The 25,247-nt window shown below is 40.4% G+C and overlaps 2 protein-coding genes across 6 annotated transcripts in view; both read right to left on the minus strand.

Annotated features, from left to right (window-relative positions):
• rpl7a (ribosomal protein L7a) overlaps window positions 1–25,247 on the minus strand; it is a 164,578-nt gene that overhangs the window by 42,853 nt on the left and 96,478 nt on the right. The window contains exon 1 of one of the 4 annotated variants that reach the window (XM_071465224.1): window positions 15,254–15,258. The exons of the other annotated variants lie outside the window; for them this stretch is intronic. Coding sequence (XP_071321325.1) covers window positions 15,254–15,256 — 3 coding nt within the window. The 5' untranslated portion in view covers window positions 15,257–15,258. Of the gene's footprint in view, window positions 1–15,253; window positions 15,259–25,247 lie in introns of those variants that run through there. 4 annotated transcript variants of the gene reach the window in all.
• The window catches only part of garnl3 (GTPase activating Rap/RanGAP domain like 3), a 70,469-nt gene that overhangs the window by 8,189 nt on the left and 37,033 nt on the right, over window positions 1–25,247 (minus strand). The window contains exons 3-27 of one of the 2 annotated variants that reach the window (XM_071465204.1): window positions 23,713–23,787; window positions 22,290–22,389; window positions 20,402–20,520; window positions 18,385–18,449; window positions 17,321–17,384; window positions 17,138–17,164; window positions 16,646–16,721; window positions 16,144–16,242; window positions 15,921–16,024; window positions 14,335–14,443; window positions 14,127–14,172; window positions 13,843–13,949; window positions 13,625–13,740; window positions 12,989–13,093; window positions 9,538–9,612; window positions 9,084–9,198; window positions 8,916–8,942; window positions 8,699–8,803; window positions 7,797–7,913; window positions 6,199–6,365; window positions 5,322–5,480; window positions 4,763–4,829; window positions 4,461–4,568; window positions 2,831–2,949; window positions 2,187–2,322 (exon numbers count right to left, since the gene is read on the minus strand). In XM_071465204.1, coding sequence (XP_071321305.1) covers window positions 2,187–2,322; window positions 2,831–2,949; window positions 4,461–4,568; window positions 4,763–4,829; window positions 5,322–5,480; window positions 6,199–6,365; window positions 7,797–7,913; window positions 8,699–8,803; window positions 8,916–8,942; window positions 9,084–9,198; window positions 9,538–9,612; window positions 12,989–13,093; window positions 13,625–13,740; window positions 13,843–13,949; window positions 14,127–14,172; window positions 14,335–14,443; window positions 15,921–16,024; window positions 16,144–16,242; window positions 16,646–16,721; window positions 17,138–17,164; window positions 17,321–17,384; window positions 18,385–18,449; window positions 20,402–20,520; window positions 22,290–22,389; window positions 23,713–23,787 — 2,407 coding nt within the window. Of the gene's footprint in view, window positions 1–2,186; window positions 2,323–2,830; window positions 2,950–4,460; window positions 4,569–4,762; window positions 4,830–5,321; window positions 5,481–6,198; window positions 6,366–7,796; window positions 7,914–8,698; window positions 8,804–8,915; window positions 8,943–9,083; window positions 9,199–9,537; window positions 9,613–12,988; window positions 13,112–13,624; window positions 13,741–13,842; window positions 13,950–14,126; window positions 14,173–14,334; window positions 14,444–15,920; window positions 16,025–16,143; window positions 16,243–16,645; window positions 16,722–17,137; window positions 17,165–17,320; window positions 17,385–18,384; window positions 18,450–20,401; window positions 20,521–22,289; window positions 22,390–23,712; window positions 23,788–25,247 lie in introns of both variants that reach the window. The other variant, XM_071465203.1, reaches the window with a different exon arrangement.

The following is a 25,247-nucleotide window of genomic DNA, read 5'->3' on the forward strand; positions in this document are numbered from 1 at the left end:
TGTTACGTGTACGAGTCCCAGTGATGCCGAATCATATGCATAACCAGCTAGAACAGGAAAGAAAATGAGAATCCCTTCGAGGGGAATGATTACCCGAACCAGTCTAAAAGCATCAAGCCTGTCCTCGGCTAATTGCAGCAGCCACAGCCAGACCTTCCTCCCTGTTAGCCTTAATGGGACCTGTAAATACCCACTCCCCTCAGGAAAATACTGCCTTGATGGTGCAGCAGCAGCGAGACAAGCAGGACATTTTAATAATTGTTTTCCTGAAGCTGCAGACGTCAGAATTACATGGACGCATCGGAGGACGACTTTGTGCCCCTTTTTAACAGCTACAAAGACATTGCCATCAGCCGTCACGCTGCTGGCCCATGCTGAGCGACAAACCCGTAAGTCATTGACGACATTACCAACAGCTGTGCATCACAAATATACCACATTTTCAGACAGTTGTATCAATCTGAAAAAGGTCTGTCATAGGGGGAAGGTGGGGACGCGTGGTCAAATATACCATAAAAGATAAAGGAGGGAGTGAAAGTGGGCTGGAGGGTGGAAGGGAGGGGCTCGTATTGATCCTTAATCATCCTTGAAAGCATTCTCTGCCTCTGAGGACACGTTTTGTCTCCTTGCATGGTGGTGGGTGATTAGTTGGTTCCTCTTTTTGTAATTTGCAGTTAGAAAGAATTTAAAAGATCATCCTGTTTTGCACGTTTTAGCCCTTTAACTGTAAATCACATTTACAACTGCCAACAAAACCAGCAGTTAATTGATTCTCCTAACAAGCATTGTCTGTGAATCCACAGTCTGATAGTAGCTGACTCGTCTTTTCCCTGGAGCTCCATTGTTGACCAAAAACTATTAAAGACATATCAGTGAGCCACACTATTACACCGGCTGACATGTTCCTTCATTACAATGAACATGGACACTCTTGTTTATCCGGAGGTAATCGCACATACACCATCCTGCTGCTGTAAATACTCACTAGAGGACAAAGTGTGTGGCAATACAACACTGAGAACAGTCAACAAAAGCTCTATTTACTCCCGTTTGAGTAACATTTGCTATAAACTTCAGAGCAGGCTTGGGAAGTCAGAAAGTATTGCGAGACAGACATTGGTGATATTGGGATTTGCTGACATAAGGAAAAATATAGAATAACGTAGCCTAAGCAGAATTCACACAATCCTTTTCACCATGTTATTGCTTTTTAATCTTATATTGTACGTTAGAATCTCCAACAACAAAGCTTGTCAGCAGTAAACTCTTGGATGTCAGAGGGCCCGTAAATGCACCAGCAGGCAAAGTTTTCTAAATGATCCAGGCTCTGCAATGAAATGTAACAGTGAGGATAAAACAGAAGCTCTGAATTGTTCACTCTAATGGATTATTTTTCTTTCGTTCTTTCTTGTTAAAGGCTCTGAAAACCAATTTCCTCTATCAGCTTCATATGAGAGATTTCTTTCTTTTCATTGTCCGTAAATTTCTCAGTTTAGAGAAAATGTTGACACATATTTCCATCAATCATTTTTAAAATTCATTTGACTAGACTATCTTTGATTCTTGTCTATTTAGCAATGGATGTTTGATTTTATAGAGAAAGACTTGACATTTAAAACCAAGTTTCAAGCCCCTGCAAGTTGATTTTCATTCTGTACTGAAATAAATGGAAGCCAATGGCTGCATGTAAGGCTAGAGATTAATCTGAAAGTTTTGGAAAATGGTTAGCTATAATGTAAAATGAACAAGATTTGTAGGTAATGACCTAAAACATTTAAATCTGTAATATAATAGAAATTATAGTTTAAAAAAAACATATGGAAAGGAGACAGTTTTCCTCTATACCAGTATGAGTGGCCAACAATGAGGACATTTTAATATTTGCCACAGGATTTATTATACAGTGTGAGAACATGAGGTAATAGTCACTGGAGAGATGAATGCAGTTAAATATAAACACATGATTAAACTCTGGGAAATTAGCCGTAACCATGGAGGGGAAAGGCTGCGGCTTCAGAGAACCTTCTGTTTGAGAGGTTAGGGTTAGTTTATGTAAATTGACCTCAAGCTCTGGGCTAAGCATCCAAAGTCAAACTGGCTTGCCGGCAACACTGACATTTTAAAAACCTCCAATATCATAGTGCTAACACCATCACCCTGTGGTACTTTTGCTTTGTGGGGCTTACCATCACCGAGCGGCGAAGGGAACACGGGCATCTCGTAGCCGGTGGGCGTCTGCGGGGAACTCTGGGAACTGGTGTCTCTTGAACTGCAGTTGGAGGCTGAGCTCACTGGAGCTGACGAAACAAAATAGATGTCCGACTGTGGGTGGAAAAACAGAGAGAGAATGAGATCCTTCCAGGAAATATTAAGAGGAAAGGGACAGAAAGGATAGAGGCAGGGGGTGAAACATAAAAAGAAAAAAAAAACAAAGAGATTGAATGAGAATAGTGGAAAAAAAGTATTTATTTGATGCCAGGTGCACTGTGGTCTGTTTTAAATTATCTATGTGTATGATTTATGAGTGTATTATTGCTTCGTAGCCATGCATATTGCCAGCCATATTTCCCACTGGGGTAATAAAGATTGATTGAAATGAGAGAGCTGAGACAGCTACTTCTATAACGCAGTGTGGTCTGAAAACACTGACAACACTCTCAACCTGGAAAGTCTCCTACTATAGTGAACACCAGTGTGCTGTAGGTACACACATAATGGACATATCATAATAAAATATGAAGGAAATAGGTTATTGACAAAGCTGCAGCGTAGACTGTTGACAAAAGCAGGGCACAGACATGCTATTGTGTTAGATGTCAATCATACTGACCCGTGAAGCAGCCAACTGTAGCTCTGGGACAACTGCTGTGTACACAAGGTTGCCATTGACCACCAGGCGAATCTCAATGGAGTCCGTTGTGAAGGCCAGGATGTAAGGAAACGCACAAACTGCAAAGACAACACAGACATATATGATGAAAGAAGAAGCAAACGATCAAGAGGGCGGGCATCAGTCTGCCTGGAAGAACAGGAAATTAAAACATTTAATATTTGCTCAACTCCCACAATATGAGACATTTAAAAATTTCACTCAGAATGGCATTTTGAAATGCCATCATTAGATGATGACGTATGCAGAAAAATTAGCTTCTCTCCTACAGGCTCAGATGCTTATGCACAACAAGGTGAGAGCAGGCAGTGGCACGGAATCAAGGTCGTGTCAACAAGTAAAAGAAATCTGAAAATCCCCGAAACAAACCATCCGATAGGTGCAACTTCAGTGGAAAAAAACAGAGAACTTGGACCTGATCGACCAGATTTTTGAATCCAGGCGAAGGGCAAAGAGCTGGTGCAATAGTGAATGAAATGAAGATAGAATATGCAAGTGATTATTATCTCTTGTCCTCAAATATCAAAACTTAAGTCTGCAGTAACTAATTTTTGGCCACATGAGGGCAGTGCAACAAACCGTGAACACAATGTTGATATATTATTGCCTTTTAATCTCGATATGGTGAACTGTGTGACGAAGGGAAGGGGAAGCTTCAGTGCATTCAGTCGACCAATCAGCAGCCAGACAGAAACGTGTGAACGTATGTACCTAACAACTAATCACTGGTCCCCATTGTTTTTCCATATGAATGCTTCTCCTTTTTGTTTTTGCTCTAAACGATTAAACTTGATCAGACAAGTTTTATTTTTTATTAAAATACAATCATTTCACGAATGTTTACTTTACTGCAGGTTCTGTCTCTTCTCTACTGATGACACCTCAGGTCCTCAGTTTGTACAACAGCCTTTATAAAACGATTTTGAAGTTGATTTAGATGTGATGATAAGCTTGAAAAATAATAACAGCTAAGGCTAATGCTAGCTAGTTAGAAGTTAGTTAGATGATATGAATATACAAATTAGCATTTGACATGATTTAGCTTTTTGAGTTGGTTTTAGCCTCTTTCCATAGAAAATATTTGGCAACACTGGTTGTGTGATCATTTTTTGTGGGTTTATCACTGACTCCTTTCACTTTACACATATTCATTTTTTCCATTGTTAAAATAAAAATATTGATAATAGCTTTAACAGTTGCTTTCAAACGGATCTCAATATATTTGTTTTATTACTCAGCAAATTTTGTCAGTGCTTGTTTGGTGTGTGTGTGTGTGACAGGAGGGCACATTATAGGATGCACGGCAGCCTAGAGCAGCAGCGTGTTGTTATCAACAGGCTCGGGGTTTCAGGTTTAGGACCAATTGTGTTTTCTCTTCATCACCTTCTGCATTAATCATAACATGCACACACAGACACACACAGACAAAACCCCAGGAACACACGAGTAATCAAACAGGCTAACTGGATGCTTGTGGCTATGCATGGTGTTTCCATAGCAACAACAAGTTCCGGCCAGGCCAGCAGCATGGGCAGGGTGGGGTTCAGGCATTGTTGCCATGGTAACGTACCAATAGCATTGGGCATCTGGTTCCAGCTGAAGTGGAAGTCGGAGGTGTTGGACTGGATCATCGGTGTGGAGCCGTTAAACGGACAAACTTTCTTATAGTAACAAATATCTGTGAAAGACGCAGAGGAGACAAGTTCAGCTTTGAAATGAAATTACAAAATCTATCTTCATATTCTGGAGCACTGAGCGATGTGATTTTTACTCCAGCAGCGGAGACAAAACATTAAGACTCAACTTTGACATTAGGGACAGAAACCAGAATCAAATAACATCTGAAATGCTCAGAGTTAAAGGAAGACTCACAGTTGTAACACAACAGCAGACCTGCCTCCCCGTCTTCATACACATCAATGGCTGCTACAAAATTTACCTGCAGGCAGAGACGAGTCATTTTAGTGGAATCAATTCAACAAGATCCAAAGGTCAGATATGACACACTTATTAACAAACAATGTCAGGCTACATACCCTTGAGGTACTGTTTAACCATCTAGATCATACAAAATATATGTTTCAGCTACAGGTTGTTACTTGTTGCGGTTACTGTTTTGAACAATAAATGGTTAATGCGGAATAAGATGGTTTATTAAAACAGCTGTTCATTCCCCAGCCTGCTCATTTGTCATTTCTCCTCCCTCTGCTCCCCAGCTGGTGGCTGTGAATGACAACGTGTTGATTCATTGATGCAGCCTGGTAATCAGAGGGGTAAATAGAGCGACTAACTGGGTCAACTCAAGGTCTCACTTCTGCCCAACGTCAGTGAACATCACATGAAAGCAAATGACAAAAAAAACACCAACAAAAAAAAAAACCAAAACAAGAAAACCAGTGCACGAGTTTATTTGAGTGCACATGTGCCTCACCCTGTTGGCGTCTACATGATGTAGCCGGTAGGCATCTCCAGTGCTCTCATTGATCAGGTCAAATTGATGTTTGTAGGCCACACAGATCATATTGTCATTCTCCCCCGTCGGCCCGTCCACCAGCGCCATCACCACCGGCGGGTCGCACAGACAGATCTCCTAATGAACGGATGGCACGCGATAACCTCAGCGCTCTCTCACTCACATTGGTTCAAGTACTTCAAGTACAAGTACAAGTACTGTCAGTTTGTCTGTATATAATATTCTGATAACTTTAGGACAGGGGTTTTCAAAGTGTATTTTCTTATTCTTTTTCACTCTCATTATTACACTATTATTTTTGTTTGTTTTACCTGTATATGGTAGATAAAGATGCTTCAGATTTTGGAAAGTGGCCCCATTAAAGGTATGCTGAAATAGCTATTAGCAATTCCCTTTTTCTCAGGCAAGGAACATTTTTTTATTTCTGAGTCAGTTTGTTGGATGTTTATATGGATATTATACTGTGAATGTATCATGAATGATGTCCTCAGAAAATGCAAGTCCTGCTGAATCTATAAACATGATTATCTGTGTTCAGATCTGATGGAGTTATTGCTCTGAGAAGGAATACAACGTTTGATGCACACTGGTGCAGTTAAACTACTTAAAGCCACATTGTGTCACAGCATCTGCTGCAGCTCCAACTGCTGACTGTGTTGCCAGCCTCACACTTTGAAAACCCCTGCTCTAATATATACAATATGAATATGTGAAGCGAGTAATTTTGAAGAAATCTAATATTTCCTCTCTGTTTATTCATTCCTTCCCCCTTGAATTCATTTTACATCCATTTATTCATTCTTTTTTTTTGTCATTCATGTGGAGTTTGTTGTACCCTTATGTACTGAAACTCCTCCACTGGTGAGTCTGCTCCTGGGGCGACGGCGCTGAAGCCTTCAAAACGTGGATGTTTCCTGGTGATGAGGAGGAGTTTGTTCCTGATGGCTGCTACTATCCTCAGCTCTGAGCCGTGGTGGGTGTTGATAGAGTACAGATGACAGCCTGGGACAAAGAGGAGGAGGAGGTGGAGGGGGGTGGTGGGTGGGGTGAGAGAGTGCGGGGGCAGAGAAAAGAGAGGTGGGAAGTATATTGGACATGTGTTGCGCTGTAGGTGTTGTTCCCTGGCATCATCCCACAGATCAATGCATCCACAAACAGCTGGAATGACACCAGCACCGGGTCAAAGGTCGTGTGTTTGCACTGTAAGAGCCACTTTCATTAAGGTCACAACGTCCTGATTTAGGCTGATTAAATATTATTTTCTTCTCATCAAATATAAATAATCTTGTCAAGCATCATTTGCATTAGATAATTAAACTTGTTTCAAAGTAACTAAGCCTGATTACTCTTTGTTAGACATAACATTTATTTTTCAGCCTAAGCTGACAAGAAACAAGTTGACAGTGTTTGAGAGTCAGAATGATATAATGAAAATTTAAAAGGACTTGATTACTTCAAGAAGAAACACAAAGAGAAAAAACAACATAGTGTTTCTGGCATTGAAGGCACAGTCATACAAAAACTCTCAGCAAACAGGAAGACTGATGCACTAGAATAAAAAAAATATGACACTGGAATCCAGCAAAGACTTATTTTAAAAGAATAGTTTGACAGTTTGGGAAATATACTTGTTAATTTCTTATTGAGAAGTAGATGAGAGGATTGATACCACTCTTGTTCCTGTGCGTCAAAAATGAAGCTAGAGCCAGGTTCAGGTCAGGTCAGACTGGAAACTGGGGGAAGCGGCTACTCTGGCTCTGTCCAAAGGTTTTAAAAAAATCTGCCTGCCAGCACTAGTGCTCTAAAGCTCATGAACTGACATGTTATATTTCGATTACCAATTACCCAGTTTCTTCTGGCAGCATGTGATTCGATTCCAATTCTCTGTGTCCCAACTTGATTCTGAATTCTTGATTCAGTAAACTGAAAGGAGGAGCAATGTATTTTGGCTCTTGCTCCAGTGCACTGCCAAACCGTTGACTCCTGTCCACTGTTTATCTACTAATGAGTCCTAAATCAAGTGGGTAGAAGATTGAGTCAGAGAAGTGCAGCCTCAGATAAAGAGGAGGATTTTGTCCCTCATTGCTTCCATTATAAACAATTAAAATGGGCACCTGACATAGACTGTATGTAAAGATGGATGTAGCCTCCACGAGGTTTCTGAAGAGTGGATTTGAAGCTCAGAGTGGGCTGCTTCGGTGTTGCTATCTTGGCAGTGCCTGACTCCACCTATCTACCTGCTGCAGTTTTGGCACTTCCTCGTTTGGCTTGTTTGGCTTGTTTGGCCACGGAGGTTGCAAGACAAACTTAAATGAAACCTAAGCAAACCCTAAGTTAAACTAAGTTAAAGCAGATTTCTGGGGATCACAGTACATTTTTCTTGTTTGCTGTAAGGATTTATGTATGTACACTGTTGCATGCCTCGTGTTGTACCTTTAGTTTTCTCCAGTTTATTTTCCCGGCTGTCACACTTGCTTCTGACAAGCTGCCTCTCCTCCAGGCCTCTCTTGAGCGTGCTGAGTCTGAACACGTAGAGCCGAGCGTCCTTCCCTGGAAACAAAACAAAAAAAAAAGGCGCTTCTGTTTTGCATTAAGGTTACTCTTAATTTGCCATCTCTTTTTTAGCATCCTCCCACGGCCAGACAATAGTGTTGTACTGCAGGAGGATTACTAGAAGGCTTCTTAAGGCTCATACTCTCTCAGAAGCTTTATCAAAGCCCACACACAGTCCTGACAAATGTTTCCACTGCCATCACATAATCACTATCAAAACCGAGTCAACCCTGTTTGTCAATATTAGGGTTAGCTAATCATCTGAACAGGGTAATTAATTACACGCTCTTCTGGTTGGAGCAAACATGAGACAAACCCTACAGCTGTTTGTACACAGCAGCTTCCTTGTATATGCTATTTGTGTCTTATTTTTTATGCTTTATCTGTCTGTTTGTCTGCACATCTAGCAGTCTTTTAAAGCTAGCTCCACTCTCGCAGTCGAGACCCTACCCCGAGGATAAACAGAGACACACTGCCATACACACACAAACAAAACCCTCGACAGGGATTGGTTCTCTATAGGTCAGCTTCCTTAGATCACAGCGAGTGATCAATGTGTTCACCAGACCAGTGGAGGCGGAAAGGGTAAGCAGGTATTCAACAACACCGAGAGAAATGACAGAGATGACATAAGAGAGAGAGAGAGAGTTAGGAATTATGAGAAAGAAAATGCTGCTGTAAGTACTGTTCTGCTGCAAAAATAGTGTGAATGGCAACATGGCAAAAAGATGGTGGCTGGGGAGACAGTCTGTGATGTGCAGGGAGGAGGTGTTGAGCAGTACCTTTGTCAGCCCTGGTGATAAGCAGGTCCTGAGGCTCGAGAACGTGCATCTGCTTCACCACCATGGTTTTGTCAAACACCTGCACTGGAGGCAGAGTCTGCATCTCTGAAACATAACACATACATCAGAATAAAAAGACAGATAAAAATCTGAAAAACTGAGGTTGAAAGATTTGTTAGAAAAAAAAAAATGTGAGTATCGATTGCATGGCACTCACCAGCGTTGGATAAAGCCGGATCAGGGCCTGAAACGTGGACAACATCATTATCATCATCATCATGTTAGCTGTTGGCCTTGGCATTCTGCTGAGCTCAGTATTGAATGGATATGGATGGGTGGCTTTATTTTAGAGGACATAGGGAGATATCGATTAGGATGACCTCACCATCCAGCAGCATGACCCCTGCTGCGTCGGTGGCAGCCAGCAGAGACTGACCCCAGGAGTCAGCACACACGATCTCATAGGGGAATGTGCTGCAGAACAACTGGGACTCCCATGGCTGCAGGGTACATAGACATAAAGGCACATATAGGTATACACAATATTACACTGATATTAGAATTACTATCTACCTGCTTTGACAAAATATAACAAAAATATGAGGATGGCAAATCATGCATGCAAAACAAAACTTTTTTAAAAAGTCAACTTGTTCGCTGTCCAACACAACAATATCAGTTGATATCAGAATCAGATCAGTATGAACCTCAAAGACCTAGTATTCCTTTGTGAATATTTTAAATATGGAATCAGTTCCCTAACTTGTTTAAAGAAAAGAAGAGTTTAGGGTTCACTAAGAGATGAAATTACTTCTTAGGATGAAGATTTTACACCTCACCTCTTTTCTGCACAGGCCTGTGGTAACAAGGCTGGTCGGGGCATCTCCTCTCACGATGGTCTTCAGCTTCAGAGCCTAGAGAAGGAAAGGGCATCAGGTGTGACACACAACAGACATCTGTCAGTGCTTTGGATTGAAGTGTTTGGATTCTTATGTAAAAAAAAAAAAAAAAAATGCTCCATTAGAAGTAAAAGTCCTGCATTCAAAACCCCACCAGTACAGCACAAGTACAAATACTCTTTCTGCAGGAAACTGCCCCTGTGACTACATCAACATATAAAATATTAGATTGTTCATACTGATGTATCACTGTGTAAGTATTTAAGTACGTGAGTAAGCATTTTACTGTTGTAGCTGCTCGAGGTGGAGTTTGGTTACGTCCCTCATATACAGTTAGATATTTTAGTGCAGTGTTTCCCAATCTAAGCGTAAATCTGAGGAGTCGTGAGGTGATACATGGGACAAGAAAGAAGAAGAAACCAAATTTCTTCTCTCACGTTTGCTGTTTTTTAATGAATCATTTTACCACTTTGAGCCTTGAACAGTTATTTAAATAAAACTTTCTGAAACCACCTGGTTTAACACATTGGGTTTTTTTTAAGCTTATCATAGTTTTTTTTTAATGTAAAATCTTAAATCTGCGAAGTAATATGGAAAAAGAGCTCTGCACTGAGAAGTTAAATATTTCCCTCAGAAATGTGGTAAAGTAAAAGTTCTTACTTACTTTCTGACTTTCATAACGTGCCACTTTAGGCTGCATGCATTTTACACCTATGCCCAATCTAACTTGTTCAAATGAATAATGTGCTAGTAATTTAAACAATGTGTGGACTTTAAAATCTTGGATGAATGATTGTGTGCTGTATTCATATATAAATGCATCATAAGAAGGACAGCAGTGGCCTGAGCTTGCAACTTATATTCCATCACCAATATTTACCTGACCTGTCATTATGGTTTGCTTGTTTCCAGGCTTATCTAGGCCCTGAGAACTATGACGGACAGCTTGGGACAAGCAACAGTAAAAAGAAAAAAAAGTGTCATGATAAATAAAAGGTGCAAATCAAAAATTCAAAAAGAATATGCAATTGCACAAATGTTCAATCACCAACCATCTGATCAGATTGACAATTTCCAATCCAAGCTGCTCAGTCAGCCATTTCCATTTACATATCTGCTTAAACAGGCAATCTGGAGATAATGAAATCAATAGCAACTAACAATACAATGGCTTCACAGGGCAGTGCACTTTGCCATCCTTCAGAGAATATCCATAAAAAATACATATTCTGACCTATCAGGCGGCCACTAGAACATGAAATCCCGGTCTATAATGTGCATCACACAATGAGTGAGCACACAGAGAGCCAGTGTAGTTGAGGACGGACGCCTTGTCTCTACAAAACTGGATAATCAATGACTCGACACGTCTACCTTCCTTTGTTTTCATGCTTTACAGCACAATGTGTCGATGCCTCGGCTTTGTGTTTATGAGCAGAGAGCGACAGAAACAAGAGAAACAGGGCGGAAAACACACACAGTAACACGGGGAGGAATTAATGAAGATAACGAACAAAGGAAACAATAGAGACAGAATTACTTTAGCTGTGTAAACATGTATCTTTAGGACTCATTTTGAAAAGGGACACACTTTGATCACCCAGTTTCTTCTGGCAGTGTGTGAGGGGTCTAGAAAGAAAGACCAACTTCTTTCAGGCCTCCTCTGACCGGAGGTGTGGGACACAGTTAGGATACTTTTAAATTGACAACACTTTAGTTAGTGTTGACCTTGCAACTGAAGTCCACAACACTGGGCATTTTTTTACACTTTGAAATAAAAAAAAAAAAATCCATTATCTTGAAACAAATTACTTCCAAAATGCCAGAGATCATCTAGGTCCAGCACCATGGATGACTCTTTGGAAGCTTCTCTTCTCTCGTATTTGTTTTCAGACTGTGTTTCTGTATAATTATATAACCATTACATCAGCACCGGAGCAGAGGTGTAATGGTGATTACATCAGCCCGGTAATGACTTCTGTACGGCACCTCAGAGGCCTGTCCTTATCATTGTATCATGGTGTCCAGTTCACTCAGCTGTCTGTCAGGAGTTATAGCTGCTAAATGACTTCATCATGCCACAAAGAGTCACAGACCTGACTCACCAATGCGAGAGACTCGCTTTTAAAGGTGTCTGTAGCTTCTCCTGCAACCACAGTATCAACATTTTAAAAATGCACTGCCGTCGGAAGATAAGCGCGTATGAGTCTCACAAAAAAATGTGCTGTACTTCAGCCTGGACAGGAAATCTATGCAGTGTGTCTCGGTGTGAATTAAACCCCCTGATTAGAACTCAAATCGTAAGTGTTCGCCACAATAGAGGCTAATCAATTCTCTGTCATTTGAGCAGGAATTATATCACTGCTTGGGCTGTGAAGTAATTTCTACACTTTAAACCAAACCCAGTCCTCAGTACCTTGTGCTATAAAGTAAGGAAACATTTTCCAGAATAAAAAGAGATGCTGCATTAATGCTCACAATGATTTCATTTTTGTACATGATGGTTCCATGCTTCTCATTTGCCTGTAATAGATAACAATTACACCTACCTGCTCGAAGTAAGTGTATTGGATGTGGATATTATATTGTAGAGATTTAACACAGACATTGCTTTATGATATACTAATCTCATGTTGAAACTGTCCATGTTTTATTTACAATTTCCATCCAATTGCCCCCCTCACTTGTCAAAATCCTTTTTTTGTCTGCATTATTTTTATATTACATTTTATTTATTCCAGCCACCAGCCTCTCTGTCCTGCCACTATATTCCAGATGAGACAGGATCTGAGTTGATAAAAATGTTGATCCACCCATCTGGGTCACCTTCAGTTATTCGCTGTGCGCTCAAAAGAAGAACCTTAAGGGTTTCAGCTCTGGGTGGTTTTCCCTCTCAGGCCACAAACAGGCTGTCCTGTCTTATTGCTAGAGGCTGTTGGGACAGTATGCTCCCTAAAATAAATATCAGTTACAGCACTGTCCAGGGATGCCCACTGTGGGTTAAAAATCATTTAGTCCGGATTGAAATTTACAGTTATTACTGTCTTAAAAAAAGGTGCTAATATTTTCCCCCATTATATATCAATATATCACTATCAATAATGTGTTTAATTGTACATGTGTGTCTTGGTTTCTTAAGTGATGAGGTGTGTTTGTCCATGTTTGCTGTTTGTGTGTGCTTATGTGTGTGTGCCCACCTTTGTCGGTGTGTGTACCCAGGCTTCCATGTGTTAATGTGCCTGTTCATCTTCGTGTTTGTGGCTGTTTACTGCAGGCTTTAGTTGTTTGGTGTTCATGAGTTTATGTGTGTGTGTGTGTGTGTGTGTGTGTGTGTGTGTGTGTGTGTGTGTGTGTGTGTGCTTGCTTGTGTGTTTTTTTGTATTTTCTTTACCTGCCCTATTCTGACAAATTCAGCCTGCCGTGCCTCCTCCTTCTTGCGTGCTGATTTTGGAGACTCTGGCAGCACGTCGCTGAATGACCGCCGGTTTAACATGTTCTGGGGAGAAAAGGGAACCTAAACGTGGAACACCAACAGCCAAAATGTTGCACGCACACACACGCAAACACGCACACATGCGCGCACACACACACACACACAAATGGAGGGAAAAAGAAAGCAGAGAGGGGTCTTAGCGACTGACCCTGGCAGGAGGTGACAGCAGCAGGAGTGAAACACACTGAGAAATAAGTCTTGTTAGGAGCAACAGTGAAAGGAGGGGGAAAAAAACACAAGAGAAATAAGAACAAAAGTGATGTGAGGAGAGAGAGCCCTGCTGAGAAAGTCAGCATTGCAGTAGTATCCAGTCGGTGTGGTGCAGTATGCAGAGGCAGACTGAGGGCTGCAGTGGAAATCAGCAGAACAAAGCTCAGCAGTGGCTACAGTCGCTGCCAGTGACTGAAGTGACAAGGAAGAGGTGGAGGAGTACTACGCAGTTTTTGGATGGCCAAAAAGTAAGTCCATCCAAAAATGGACAAGAATAGGTCTTTGGACCTTGTACTCTACTGGTGGACAGCAATGAAGCTGTACCTTGTGCAGGTCAGGCATGAGGTCTTGGTAGAGCGAACGGATCAACATGTCAAGGGTCCGCTGACGCTTCTGGGCAAACGTTGGCGTCTCCAGTGTGGCTTTCTCTCCATTGATTACTGGCAGAGACAAAAAAAACAAAAAACAATTAGTTTAAGAAAAACAGTGATGATGCAGATTTATTGGCCATATTAGCATAAAGTTCATTAGTTTTCTCTTACATTTGACTAATAAAAAGTCCCTGAATTCTTGGTGATCAGTAAATACAGGTGGAGAAGGGAGAGGGGGTCCAAACAGTGGAACACTCTCCTCTGAGAAAATCTTCAACCTGTGACAGAGACCAGATATATAACACCTCTTTTACATTTACAGTAGGTCTATATCACATCACACAGGATGGAAAAGTAAAGTCAAGTACTCCTTTTAATCATGGAAATCTCAGAAACAATCAAAAATACTTTTTTAGGGGTAGGAACAGTCAAAATGAACAACAAAAGTCACTGACCTGTAACTGTCATTCTGGCTATTATACCTAACTAATGCAAAAATATCTGGGAATGAAAGTAAAGGAAACATTGAGTATATAGGAGATGCGATAGTAGCCCATATGCCTGGTGTGGTGTCTGATCATTAGCTGAAGCTCCTCTGAACTCAGCTCATGTAGCTGATTACCACTTCATTTTTCTGACAGCTGCTGTCCATGTGAAGGATACGGGTGAAGTGCGATCGGATCATAGACGGTTTGAAGGACGACGATGCGTCGTCCCCTTCCTGGAATACTATGGTAACAATGTCATTTCCAATGTGTCTCTTTCTTTCCACCTGCCAGAGAGGACAGACAAAACAAACACGAAGATGAGGAAAAAAAACAGAAAGCTAACCTCAGTACACCTCGATTAATTTATTTTATCTTCACTTAGGAGCAAAGGAACAACACTGACATATTCTCACTGTCTAAAGCTGTTACAGTGAACTAATTAGCAAGCAGTTTTGTATTTACACATTCAGGAAAATTTGTATTCATTGGGAGTCTGTCCACCTGATGAGTTGTAGGGGACCTCTTTCAGAGACAATGATATTATTGGAAACTGTGAGTTACTCTGAGTTACACCAAGTTACACTGAAATTGTGGCAAAGTGCTTCTAAATATTGTAATTACCTCTGTGAGCTGCGTGTGTCACAGTTACCGCTGCAGCTTCTACTGCTGAGCAAGCTGACAAAGTAGTTACATTTCTCCTGGTTTTCTGAATACCTGCATTCACCTGTACTTTCGCATCAAGCGACATCTTTGCCTCATGTGACCTGAGGAGGTGTGCATCACGGTTTTGTCGATGCTAACTCCTGAGAGAAATATCTGGCTATTCAGTTGCTAAATGCTCAAGCTGGTTGCTAACTTTGTTTGGTCCTGGGAAGGCAGTGTTGAGTGGGTTTATCTGACATTTTTCCCTGAAACAGCTGCCTGTAGTGTCACTACATCCATACATCATTCTGTATGTTGATGAGTAGGTAGGGCTACAATAATAAGGATATTGTGTGTGTGTGTGTGTACGCGCAAGAGGGTGCCACACTTTGAGAAGTGGTGATAATTTCAGCTCTTTGATCTCAAAACTTCAGAGGCAGCAACACCACGCACATGTACAGCACTTAGTCCTGTCTCACTGGTTTGTTTTCTATTTTCCTATTTTATTATATTCTCCTTGTCACAGCAACGATTTTGGTCACCCATCTGACCTTTATGTCAAAATTTTGTCCACTGCCTTGGTTCATGACAAAAACCTGGATTCCCATGAAATTTGCTGTGGAGATTCATGCTTCTCAAAGGATGAATCCTTAAACTTTTAGTGACTCCCATTACTTACCCATCACCACCACCCAGTCATAATTTCCATTGATACACAAGACATTTCAAAATGTAACTCACAGTTTTCCATTAATTTTGACACATATAATCATGCTTCCTAGAGGATGAGCCCTTTACTTTTTGGACACTGTGAGCTGTCTTCAACAGCTACATTCAGGCTTAAATGTTAACTTTGCACACAAGCTGTTTTATTATCTATGAGACAAACTGCTCTGAGAATACATTTACACAATCATGCTCCAAAGAGGATGAATCCTTTTGATTTAAATCAGCATCATTGCCTTTCCTCTAGCATGACACTTTATTTAGCCCCGCTACCCGTTAGGCTGTCCATGTTTGTATTGTGGGGAATGAAATTAACACTACAAATTAAAGACTCTGTGCTGAAACACAGTGTGATAACAGAGACAAAAAATACACAGCTACACGGCCACCCACCTGCTGTTTGTTCTCTTTAGAGTAGGGTAACATGGTGGACACATGGAACATGAGCTCATGGCCCTGATACACTGTGTAGATGGACTTAATTCCTGTAGTGTCGTCTGCAGGTAAAAAGAGGAGAAGAACACAAAGAATAAATGGTGGCATATTTGAACACCTGTATTTCTTTTTTAAAATGATACAAATATAATGTGATTCATGCAGATGTGCGCTCTCTTACTCTTGGTGTCTAGCCCTCCGCGGTAACCTGCCCATCCCTGCAGTGTAATGGTATCACCCAGCAGATTGAGAAACTTTTCAAAGCTCTCACTCCCCGTCTCTGAAACACACACACACACACACACACACACACACACACACAGACATCTGACTTAGCAGATATCCTCTATTGTACTGAATACTGTTTTGTTAAAGGGACAATTTGACATTTTGGGAAATATATTTATTCCCTTTTTTTTTTTGAGAGTTAGATGAGAGATCAACAACACTCTCATGTCTGTCCGTTCAGTATGAAGCTAGAGCTAGCAGCCACGCTAGTCTTTATGCTAAGCTAAGATAGCCATCTGTTGGCTATAGGTACATATTGAACTGACAGATATGAGTTACACTGATCTTCTCATTTAACTCTTGGCAAGAAAATGAATAAATGCATTTTTCCAAAATGTCAAACTAGCCCTTTAATAGGTTTGGATATTGAAAAAGTTGAGTAAAGAGAGATTTACCATTGCTAAACATCTCGTCATCTGTGAGCTGTCCGTCTTTGGCATACAGGACACCAAATTTAAAGTTGACAGAACCCTAAAAAATTAAAGCTGGTTAAAATTATTAAGTAATTTAAAATTCATGCATTTCATTTTATTTTCTATTGACAGACAATGCTGCTATTGTAATTATCAGCCTTTCCTTAAGAATAAGACAAAGGATACACCTTGAGAGTGATCAGCCCACATAAAGATGCATTTAATGGGCAATTATATTTGAGTGACAAAAATTCAAGTTAAAGGTGGCACAGCTGTAGTTCCTGCAAATGAAGGCCAATCTTAAAGAGTGGGCATCTGTTATGATATGCGGGTGTGTGTAGGTGACTGGGAAATTACACAATAGAAAACCAATTAAATAAGTAGTTTCAAACCTTGAAAACAAATGTCTGATAACGACAAAAAACAATCAACAAACAAGCTAAACTTCACTGTGGAAGCAGTATCATCCCATACCTCCTGCTCCTCCAACACCAGCAGATCCTGAGGGAAGAGGACATTACCATTATCATTTACACTGATCAGCACTCCAGGAAGAGATGACAGCCTGAGGATACCACAGAGTTTAGGTGCCTGCCATGAAATGGACCAGGGTTGCATTTCATAAAGAGTGGGCTGGTGCTCTGGTATTACTCTCACCTTCTGAATCTCCGGGTTCAGGATCTCCCTGGGGCCTTTCTCAAACCTGTCCATGTTCATTGCACTGGGAATAAGGACAGGAGGAAGAGGAGGAAAATGAGGAGTGGAGGAAGTAGTGATGAAAAAAAGATAACAGAGTGTAGGATTAATGGAAGATAAATAGCCCAAAGGATTAGACAGAAAAATGAGACCTGATACAGGGGATTTCTCATCCTGTTTGTACCATTTGTTCTCATTCACAGTTTGAGCGGTGATGCTGCTCAGCCTGAGGACTGTATAATCTTCAGGCTCCTGTTTCATGCATCTCATTATATCCTGTTACAGTCCAGTCTTCTACTGGGAAGCGGTAACATTAAGTGCATTGTGTGTGGCCCAGTTTGACTGTACCTGGCAAAACGTGAGTTACGGTTCTTTAAAAGTCAATCTCTGAGTCACAGTTCTTAAACATTATATCTTTTTATTATTACTATTATTATTATTATTATTATAATACAAAATGGCTGAGAAACAGTACATTTTTTTAACTAAGTAATGTCTTAATAATTCTACACCAAACCAATTATATAAAAATAAGGGTGAGGGATTTGAAAGGATTCAGATATCATTTTCCTCTTATACTTGCAGAAAGAATTTCACATGAGCAAACACAATAATGGCCATTATTGATAAGTATGTTACTCTGGTACTGAGGCAAAAACATTTATTGTTGTATATATTTTGACACCAAACTGCTTGTGTATCTTATCTTTAACAAAGCATCATCATAAGCCACTGGAGACTAAAAAAGAAAAAAAAAATCTTTTATATATATTTTCTATATAGGTGTGATGATATTTAAAATGATAAACACACAAGCAGCTTGTTGCAAAAACACCGTAACTTAACAACAAACTGTATCTGTGCATGTGTCACAGTTAGGTACTTGCCTACAGTGTAGCAGCACTGTAGGCAAGTATTCATGTTTCAGTGGCAGCACAAGATAACCACCAGTATTAATTCTCATAAATGTATTGTAGAGAGTGAATGAACTGTGTCAGTGTGGAGCTCCAGGCTGCACTTCTCACCTGAGGATGGACTTGACTGATAGTGTTTTGGTCGGGCTGTAGGGGAGGCTGATCTTCAGAGTGCCCTGAGCGAACAAGGATGACATAGATCAGGGATTACAAGCTGTCAGCGCTGTGGTCTTTCCTTTGAGGAGTCACTCTATCAAAATGTGTTTTTTATGTGTCTAAGAAATGATTTCTGGGGCTATAGAAGGGGGATCCTAAAATGCTCATCTACAAACCTGTTGCACCACTGTTCATCGCTGAAAGACTATCATGCAAACTCGGTATCACCCTAAACACATTCAGAGCACTTGACATATTTTTCAGTGAGTCATAAAATAATTACAGAGAACCAAATTAAACTTGTTCTGTTCAACAGCAACAACAACATCCTGTACCAGTTAGAGTCTGACAGAAACAAGACAAATCAATGTGATCAGGCAGCGGAGGTGCACCACCCTAATCAGCCAGTCAGGCCAAAATTAGATCCAAGCTATCTTGGTCATGAAGCTGAGTCACCACACTACAAACACACAATAATGAACGTGGATTTTGCACACACACCTACACACACACACACACACACACACACACACACACACACTGACTCAAAATTGGAGTAGCAAAGCCCCTCAAGATGCAATTTTGTGCCTTCTCATATTCAGATCACAGAGAGAAAGAGAGAGTACCACCCACGACTGTGGATTCAATAGACAGTGTTCTGTGTCCCTGTCTACGACAGGCTCCAGTAGCTTCCCTTCTGACTGTGTAAAAGTTACTGTGTTTAGGTATTTTTACTTCACTTGAGTATTTCCATTTTATGCCTCTTTATACTACTGCTCCACTACAATTCAGATATGTTTCCTACACTACATTTAACTGACAGCTGTTGTTACAACTTTTCAGATTAACATTTTACAGGAATAAAACACATGATGAACTTATACATTACAATAAATTCAAGAGTAAACCAGTGGTTCCTACAAAAGCAGTGTCTAGTTTGGGCCACTTGTTAATAATAACAACAATGATAATAATAGTAATAATAACAAACTTAACTTAACTTAACTTATAGCACTTTTCAAAGTAAAGTGATCCACAGTTAGTAATAAAAAAGCATAAAACTCAACACTATGAAACAATATAGTAAAATAAAGAACCAACAAGAATAAAAGATAAAATCAGATAAAAAAGACCAACAAAATTAACAGAAATCTTATGAAAAGGCCCGTCTACACAAGTGAGTCTTAAAAAGTTTCTTAAAAAGTGGTACAGACTTAGCAGACCTGACAGTGGAGGGGAGGCTATTCCATAAAGTTGGAGCTAAAATGGCAAAAGCACGGCCCCACTCTGCCTGAACTCTGGGACATTTAAGAGCAACTGGTGATCTGAGTGATCTTGGTGGAAAGTAAGAAATACATAGAAATATAAGGGGGTGCCCTGCCATGGAGGGCTTTGAATGTAATCAGGATGTCTATGAGTTGTTCGCAGCTCCACCACAGAGAGATTTCCCCTGTAAACTTCTCAAATGTTTCATTTAAATAAGTTTGATGCCCAAAAAGCTAAAACATAATCCATTATTTAATTTTAAAAAAGCAAAGAAGTTGGAAACTACTGGAGTAAACAATCAAATAACATCAGTAAAATGCTACTTACACATTGATGCATCAGAATTAAAAGTATAATAATGTAATATTTAATAATATATCAGTCACAGGAGACATTTTCCTTTTACTGCGGGGCCTTTAAATACATTTTGACTTCTGTGCTTTTATTTAACAGTGCCCTGTGGTTTCTTGTACTCATGCACATGCGCGAGATAAACAAAAAACTGGGACTCATGTTAAAAAAAATGATGCATAGTGTTACTAGAGGTCAAAAGCTCTGCAGGAAATGTTTCAATGATATTTTGAATGCAGAACTTTTACTTGTAGTGCAGCATTTCTAAATTTTTTTTCTTTGCTACTTCCACTTCAGTAAAAGATCTTTGTACTTCTTCCAACACTGCTGTGCGGGCCACACGTGGTGAACTCACCGTCTTTCTCCAGAGGATGGCTCTGTACTGAGGGACCCGCTGGTTGTTCTGGTCTGAGAGGACGACTGACAGGTAGAAGGGATTTTTCTCTGCATCTGTACCCACATAGTTCTGGTGGACTGAGGGGGGCAGAGAAAATATACAGATAAAATTACACATATGCTCTCGATATTTGACATGTGTGGATGTCACAGTCAAAATAACAAAGAGAGACAGGGGAAATGATGTTGGAGTTTGACTTATTTTAGAAAAATGTGCTTTTTTTCTCCTAATGGCCATTTATATCCTTTCCCTCTGAAATGTTTAGATATTCGACGCTCCCTTTCATCCTTCCTGTCTTGGCCTGTCTGTCTTTGTCATTTTGTCCTCCTTCCCACTCTTTCTTTCATTATTTTATGTCTCCCTTTCATTTACACCCCCCCCCCCCCCCATTGCCAGTTCTTTAACGTGGCCACAGACAAAGATCTCCTGACAACACCACAGCAGAGTCACACATTCATGCCTCTGCCTCTGTGGTTGACAGGGTAACATCCTCAGAAATAATACCGAACAGACCTGCAAACCCAATTAGACACAGGATCTCTGCCTGCATTGCTGTCCTTTTCTTTGTCCTTGTCTAATTCTCTCTCTTCCTCTGATGTTTTCTTTATTCCACAGTCTCACTTTCTTTCTCCATTTGGTTTCCTGCTCTGTTTATCCTCCATTAGCTGTTTTTATTCTTCAGGAAAGCAATGACTTTGCAGGGCTGGGATGCATTTATATACTTATTAGTTTAGCCATCTTCAGCTTTTTCTCTGTGAGTAGAAAGCACATCCTAAGTGTCTGCAATCAGGAATTATCTTTGTACCTAATGCAAGATAACAGAGAAACAAACAAAGACAAACTGTTTTATTATTCTTCACCTAATCATGAAGAAATTCCGATTTCAAGTGATTGTATTGGCTGCTCCATCAGACAGGAAATGCTCATATTAGGATAACTGGCCTGGAGTTCATAATGTGCTGTGTTACACGATGCAGTCAGCTCTCCTCAGGCTGTGAGACACAGATGGCTCAGCTGAAGTCCAAACAGGTTTGAGCCAAATTTCTGGAGCCATGGCTCATTTTAAACTACACATGCTTTAGCATGATTAAAACATGACCTAGGCTACAGGAGAAAATGCATTTTTTCTTCTCTTCCACTTGCTGGATTTTTGCTGTCTTACTTTCCCTCACATCCATCTCAGGCTCTGTCCTTTAGCTCAACCTTTCAGCTGAAGGCATTCTTGATTTGATTCCTGATTTGAGCCACAGAAAGGACAATCTTTTGTTGCACAACTTGCTGCGAGTCTGGGAGCCAGCAGGGTGTTAATGAGGGTGGTGAAATGATGAGGGTCAGAAAGGTGAAGGAACAGGTGACCAATTCTAATGTTTTTTGTTTTTTTTTAACAATCTCTGGCTTCTGTGAATGGCTCCTGCTAGCATGCTGCGGAGCGCCGGGCTCATCCCAGAAGCCCACAGTCCGATCTTATATGTGTTATCTGCTGGGAGCAAGCCTTCGCTCTGTCTGCTGAGGCTGTGTGTCCTCCATAGGCTTCCTCCCTTGGTGGTGTATGGGATTAGAGTGTAGTTGAGACTCTCAGCGGGGGTATGGCTGGATGCTAACAAGTTTTGGCCTTGAATGAAGAGCAGTGCAGCATGAGGACGAGGCTGACTTCATAAGATAAGAAGTATCCTGTGGACCAGGGAATGAATTCAGAGGATGTTTTATTTCTGCAGCATCTGAGAGCCAGTTTATTTGCTCTTCCTCACCCTCATCCCTTTAGTTTCTCTATGAGTCTCACACTAACTCTGAGTGTGAGTGTGTGTGTGTGTGTTTTTTAAACAGAGCACAGCAGAGCAGCACTGACCTTTTCCCAGGAAGTATTTAAAGAACCATCTGGTGTGGTACTCTGGATTCTCCAGATGGACATCGGTTCTCCTCCAGGTTCCTGGAGTGTAGTCCGTTGTCTGTTTGTCACACACACACACACACACACACACACATACACAAATACACACACACACACACACACACACACACACACACACACACACACCACATTGTCATCATGATGGTCACAGCTTCAGTCCCAGCAGTCTTCTCTGCAGAATGCTGTTACACAATGCAGGCGTACAGATTATAATACAGGGCAGAGAATCAGACACTGCCACAGGCAAAGCACTGGCACTATGAGCTACACTCTGTTGTATCGTGATGTAAACGATCCTGGAGTAAAGATTCTCAATTAAAATCTGGATGGCTTAAGTTTTTCAAAGAGCCCTTTTGTCTTATATAACACGACATCCTTAAAAAAAACTCTGAGACAAAAGCAAAGAACTGTATCACATCAGGATTGATGTTTACAACAGACATAAACCATAACTGCATTTTTAACAATTTAACTGGGAACAATTAAAACTGAGAATGATACACTGAGGTGGTGTAGCTTGACCGGAAATTTATGGGATTACAATAGTAACATTACTTAAAGCAGGAAGCTGGCTGCTCAGCTGTGTTGTCATAAAGTGCGAGTTGGGACGATGACAATAGAGAGAGATCTGTAGAGGAAGGACCCCATCTATTTAGCCTTTATAACCAGTATATTAACATTTAGCTAATGGAAGTTTTATAACACATTATAATGTAGCTGTAAGCAGATGTAAGGACATTTTTGTGTTTAAGTCTTTATTCATGAAAATATTGGACATTAGTTATAACTTCTCCTATTTTATTTTATATTATTACATTAGTTTTACTACATTGTCCTTCATTTTCTGTTTATACAGCAGCCTCCACTTATGGGAGCCCACAAGAGGATTTGCAGAACAAATACATTAGTAAACACTTACATCTGCTTATAACTACATTATAGTGGGTTATGAATAATTTATTAAATGTTTATATACTGCCTATAAATGCAATATAAGAGGGGTTAAAGTAAAGGCTTACCACCTGCATTATTTAAAAATAAGTTTGGCAGATATCCATATTGATGCATTTATCAATATAAAATACACAAAAAAACAAAGACAAAAAAAGTAACTGCGGCCTCAAAATGACTACAATTTGTTATTTTGTCCATAAACATTGATTGATTTACCAAATCCAATTTACTGAAGGCTTGAGTTTGTTGTACCAATTCACAAAAAATTGGTAAAACAAACTGTAAATGATGCATGCATTTACTTCCTACAATGGGCTCCCCATCATTTACTGAGGTTAGTGAGATAGGGCTGAGAGGATGGGTACGGGCCTGTGTGCACAAAAGTGTATTATTCTTTATTGTGTACCTCATCTGATGAGCCATTCTCCACCCTGAAGCGTCCTGCCCTCTGAATAGCCCCATCTGCGTCACTGGAAATCAGCTGAGAGGGAGACAGAGAAAGACAGGGAGAGGGAGACATGTTTAAAATTAGACACCTGACAAATCATAACATGTGGCAGACAGTAATAAGCAGGTCATAAGTACATTCGAGCTGGCCATCATCACGCACAAAAGAGGAACCATGGCGGACACATCACCTCCATGTGACAACAGTGGCATGAGTCTTCCCCTCTATGGTTTACCAACAGCTCTGCACTTTTTTTTTTTTTTTTTTTAAATCATCAATAATTACTCAAGCCTGTGCAATGACTTATTCAACTCCTTTTGCTGTAAAAATCTCTTTTTATGTTCCCCCCCCCCCCCCATTCTCACATCTGCCACCCTCTACTTATTGCTCCAATTATCAGTCTCTTGCTGACTCACCTCTCTCTACTACAGCAGTGGAGAGGAGACATTACGAGAGCGAAATGGGACAGTTAATGATAGTGGGAGAGTGAGCGAAACAAGAGAGGGCAGGGAAGGTGAACAGAATATATCCTGTGTAAGTGCATACAGCTTAAAGAAATGGTGCGACGCCTTGGGGAACGCTGTATGCTCGCTGGCTCCCACGCCGGCAGCTGTTCCCATTTGTGAGCTCTACAACACTGTATCTGTCACTGTGCGATTCTACAACACAGCGCCCCCTATGTTAACCTTGGGAGAAAAATCAAAACACTCCTTTTAGCTATGTTAGCGGCAGCGGTCAGTCCACCACTTTAGTCCAGAGTAAAATATCTTACGAACTGATGAATACATTGTCATTAAATTTGGTTCATCTTCCCTCTTTTCATCTAGCACTAAATTTAAATTTTATCCAATACAAGCGACAGCTGAACTTTTTGTGCCATGCTAGCCTTTAGCCTAAACCGAAATACTAGCATTTTTTTTGGTCTTGTTTAACCATTGGAAAGAGCCAAACTAGCTGTCTTGCCTAACTTTTAGTCTTTACGTTTAGCTTAGCATGGCTGTAGACTCTCCCTGAATTAATAATTTGTCTTTCCAGGCAGAAGGTAGAAATCAAGGTAGACTACTGCTGGGTAACAGCTGAAAAAATAATTTTTCACTAAAGTTTTGTGCAGAAAATGCTGTAATCCCCACAAAACACCAACAAACATTAAAGTTCTTATAAGAGTTAAACAAACAAAGATTTCATGTGTTAATTCGTTGGTTGATGGGTGGATTTTTTTCTGTGGACAGAGCCAGGCTAGCTGTTTCCCACTGTTTCCAGTCTTTAAGCTAAGCTAACCATTTCCTGGGTGTAGCTTAATATTTATCAGACAGACATAAGAGTTGTATTGATGTTCCCATCTTACTCTCAGCAAGACAGGTAAAATGTTGAACTATTCCTTTAAATTTTGTTCACTAGACGTATAAGAAATGTGCAACAGGTTGGAAAGAGCACAACTTTACATTGCTGCAAACCTTCCTCAGATCAGATTTACATCCTCATAGACCTGTAAC

This window comes from Trachinotus anak, unplaced genomic scaffold (assembly GCF_046630095.1).
Source record: "Trachinotus anak isolate AG129_WGS33_773 ecotype Australia unplaced genomic scaffold, CSIRO_AGI_Tana_v1 ptg000028l, whole genome shotgun sequence".
Lineage (NCBI taxonomy): Eukaryota > Metazoa > Chordata > Actinopteri > Carangiformes > Carangidae > Trachinotus > Trachinotus anak.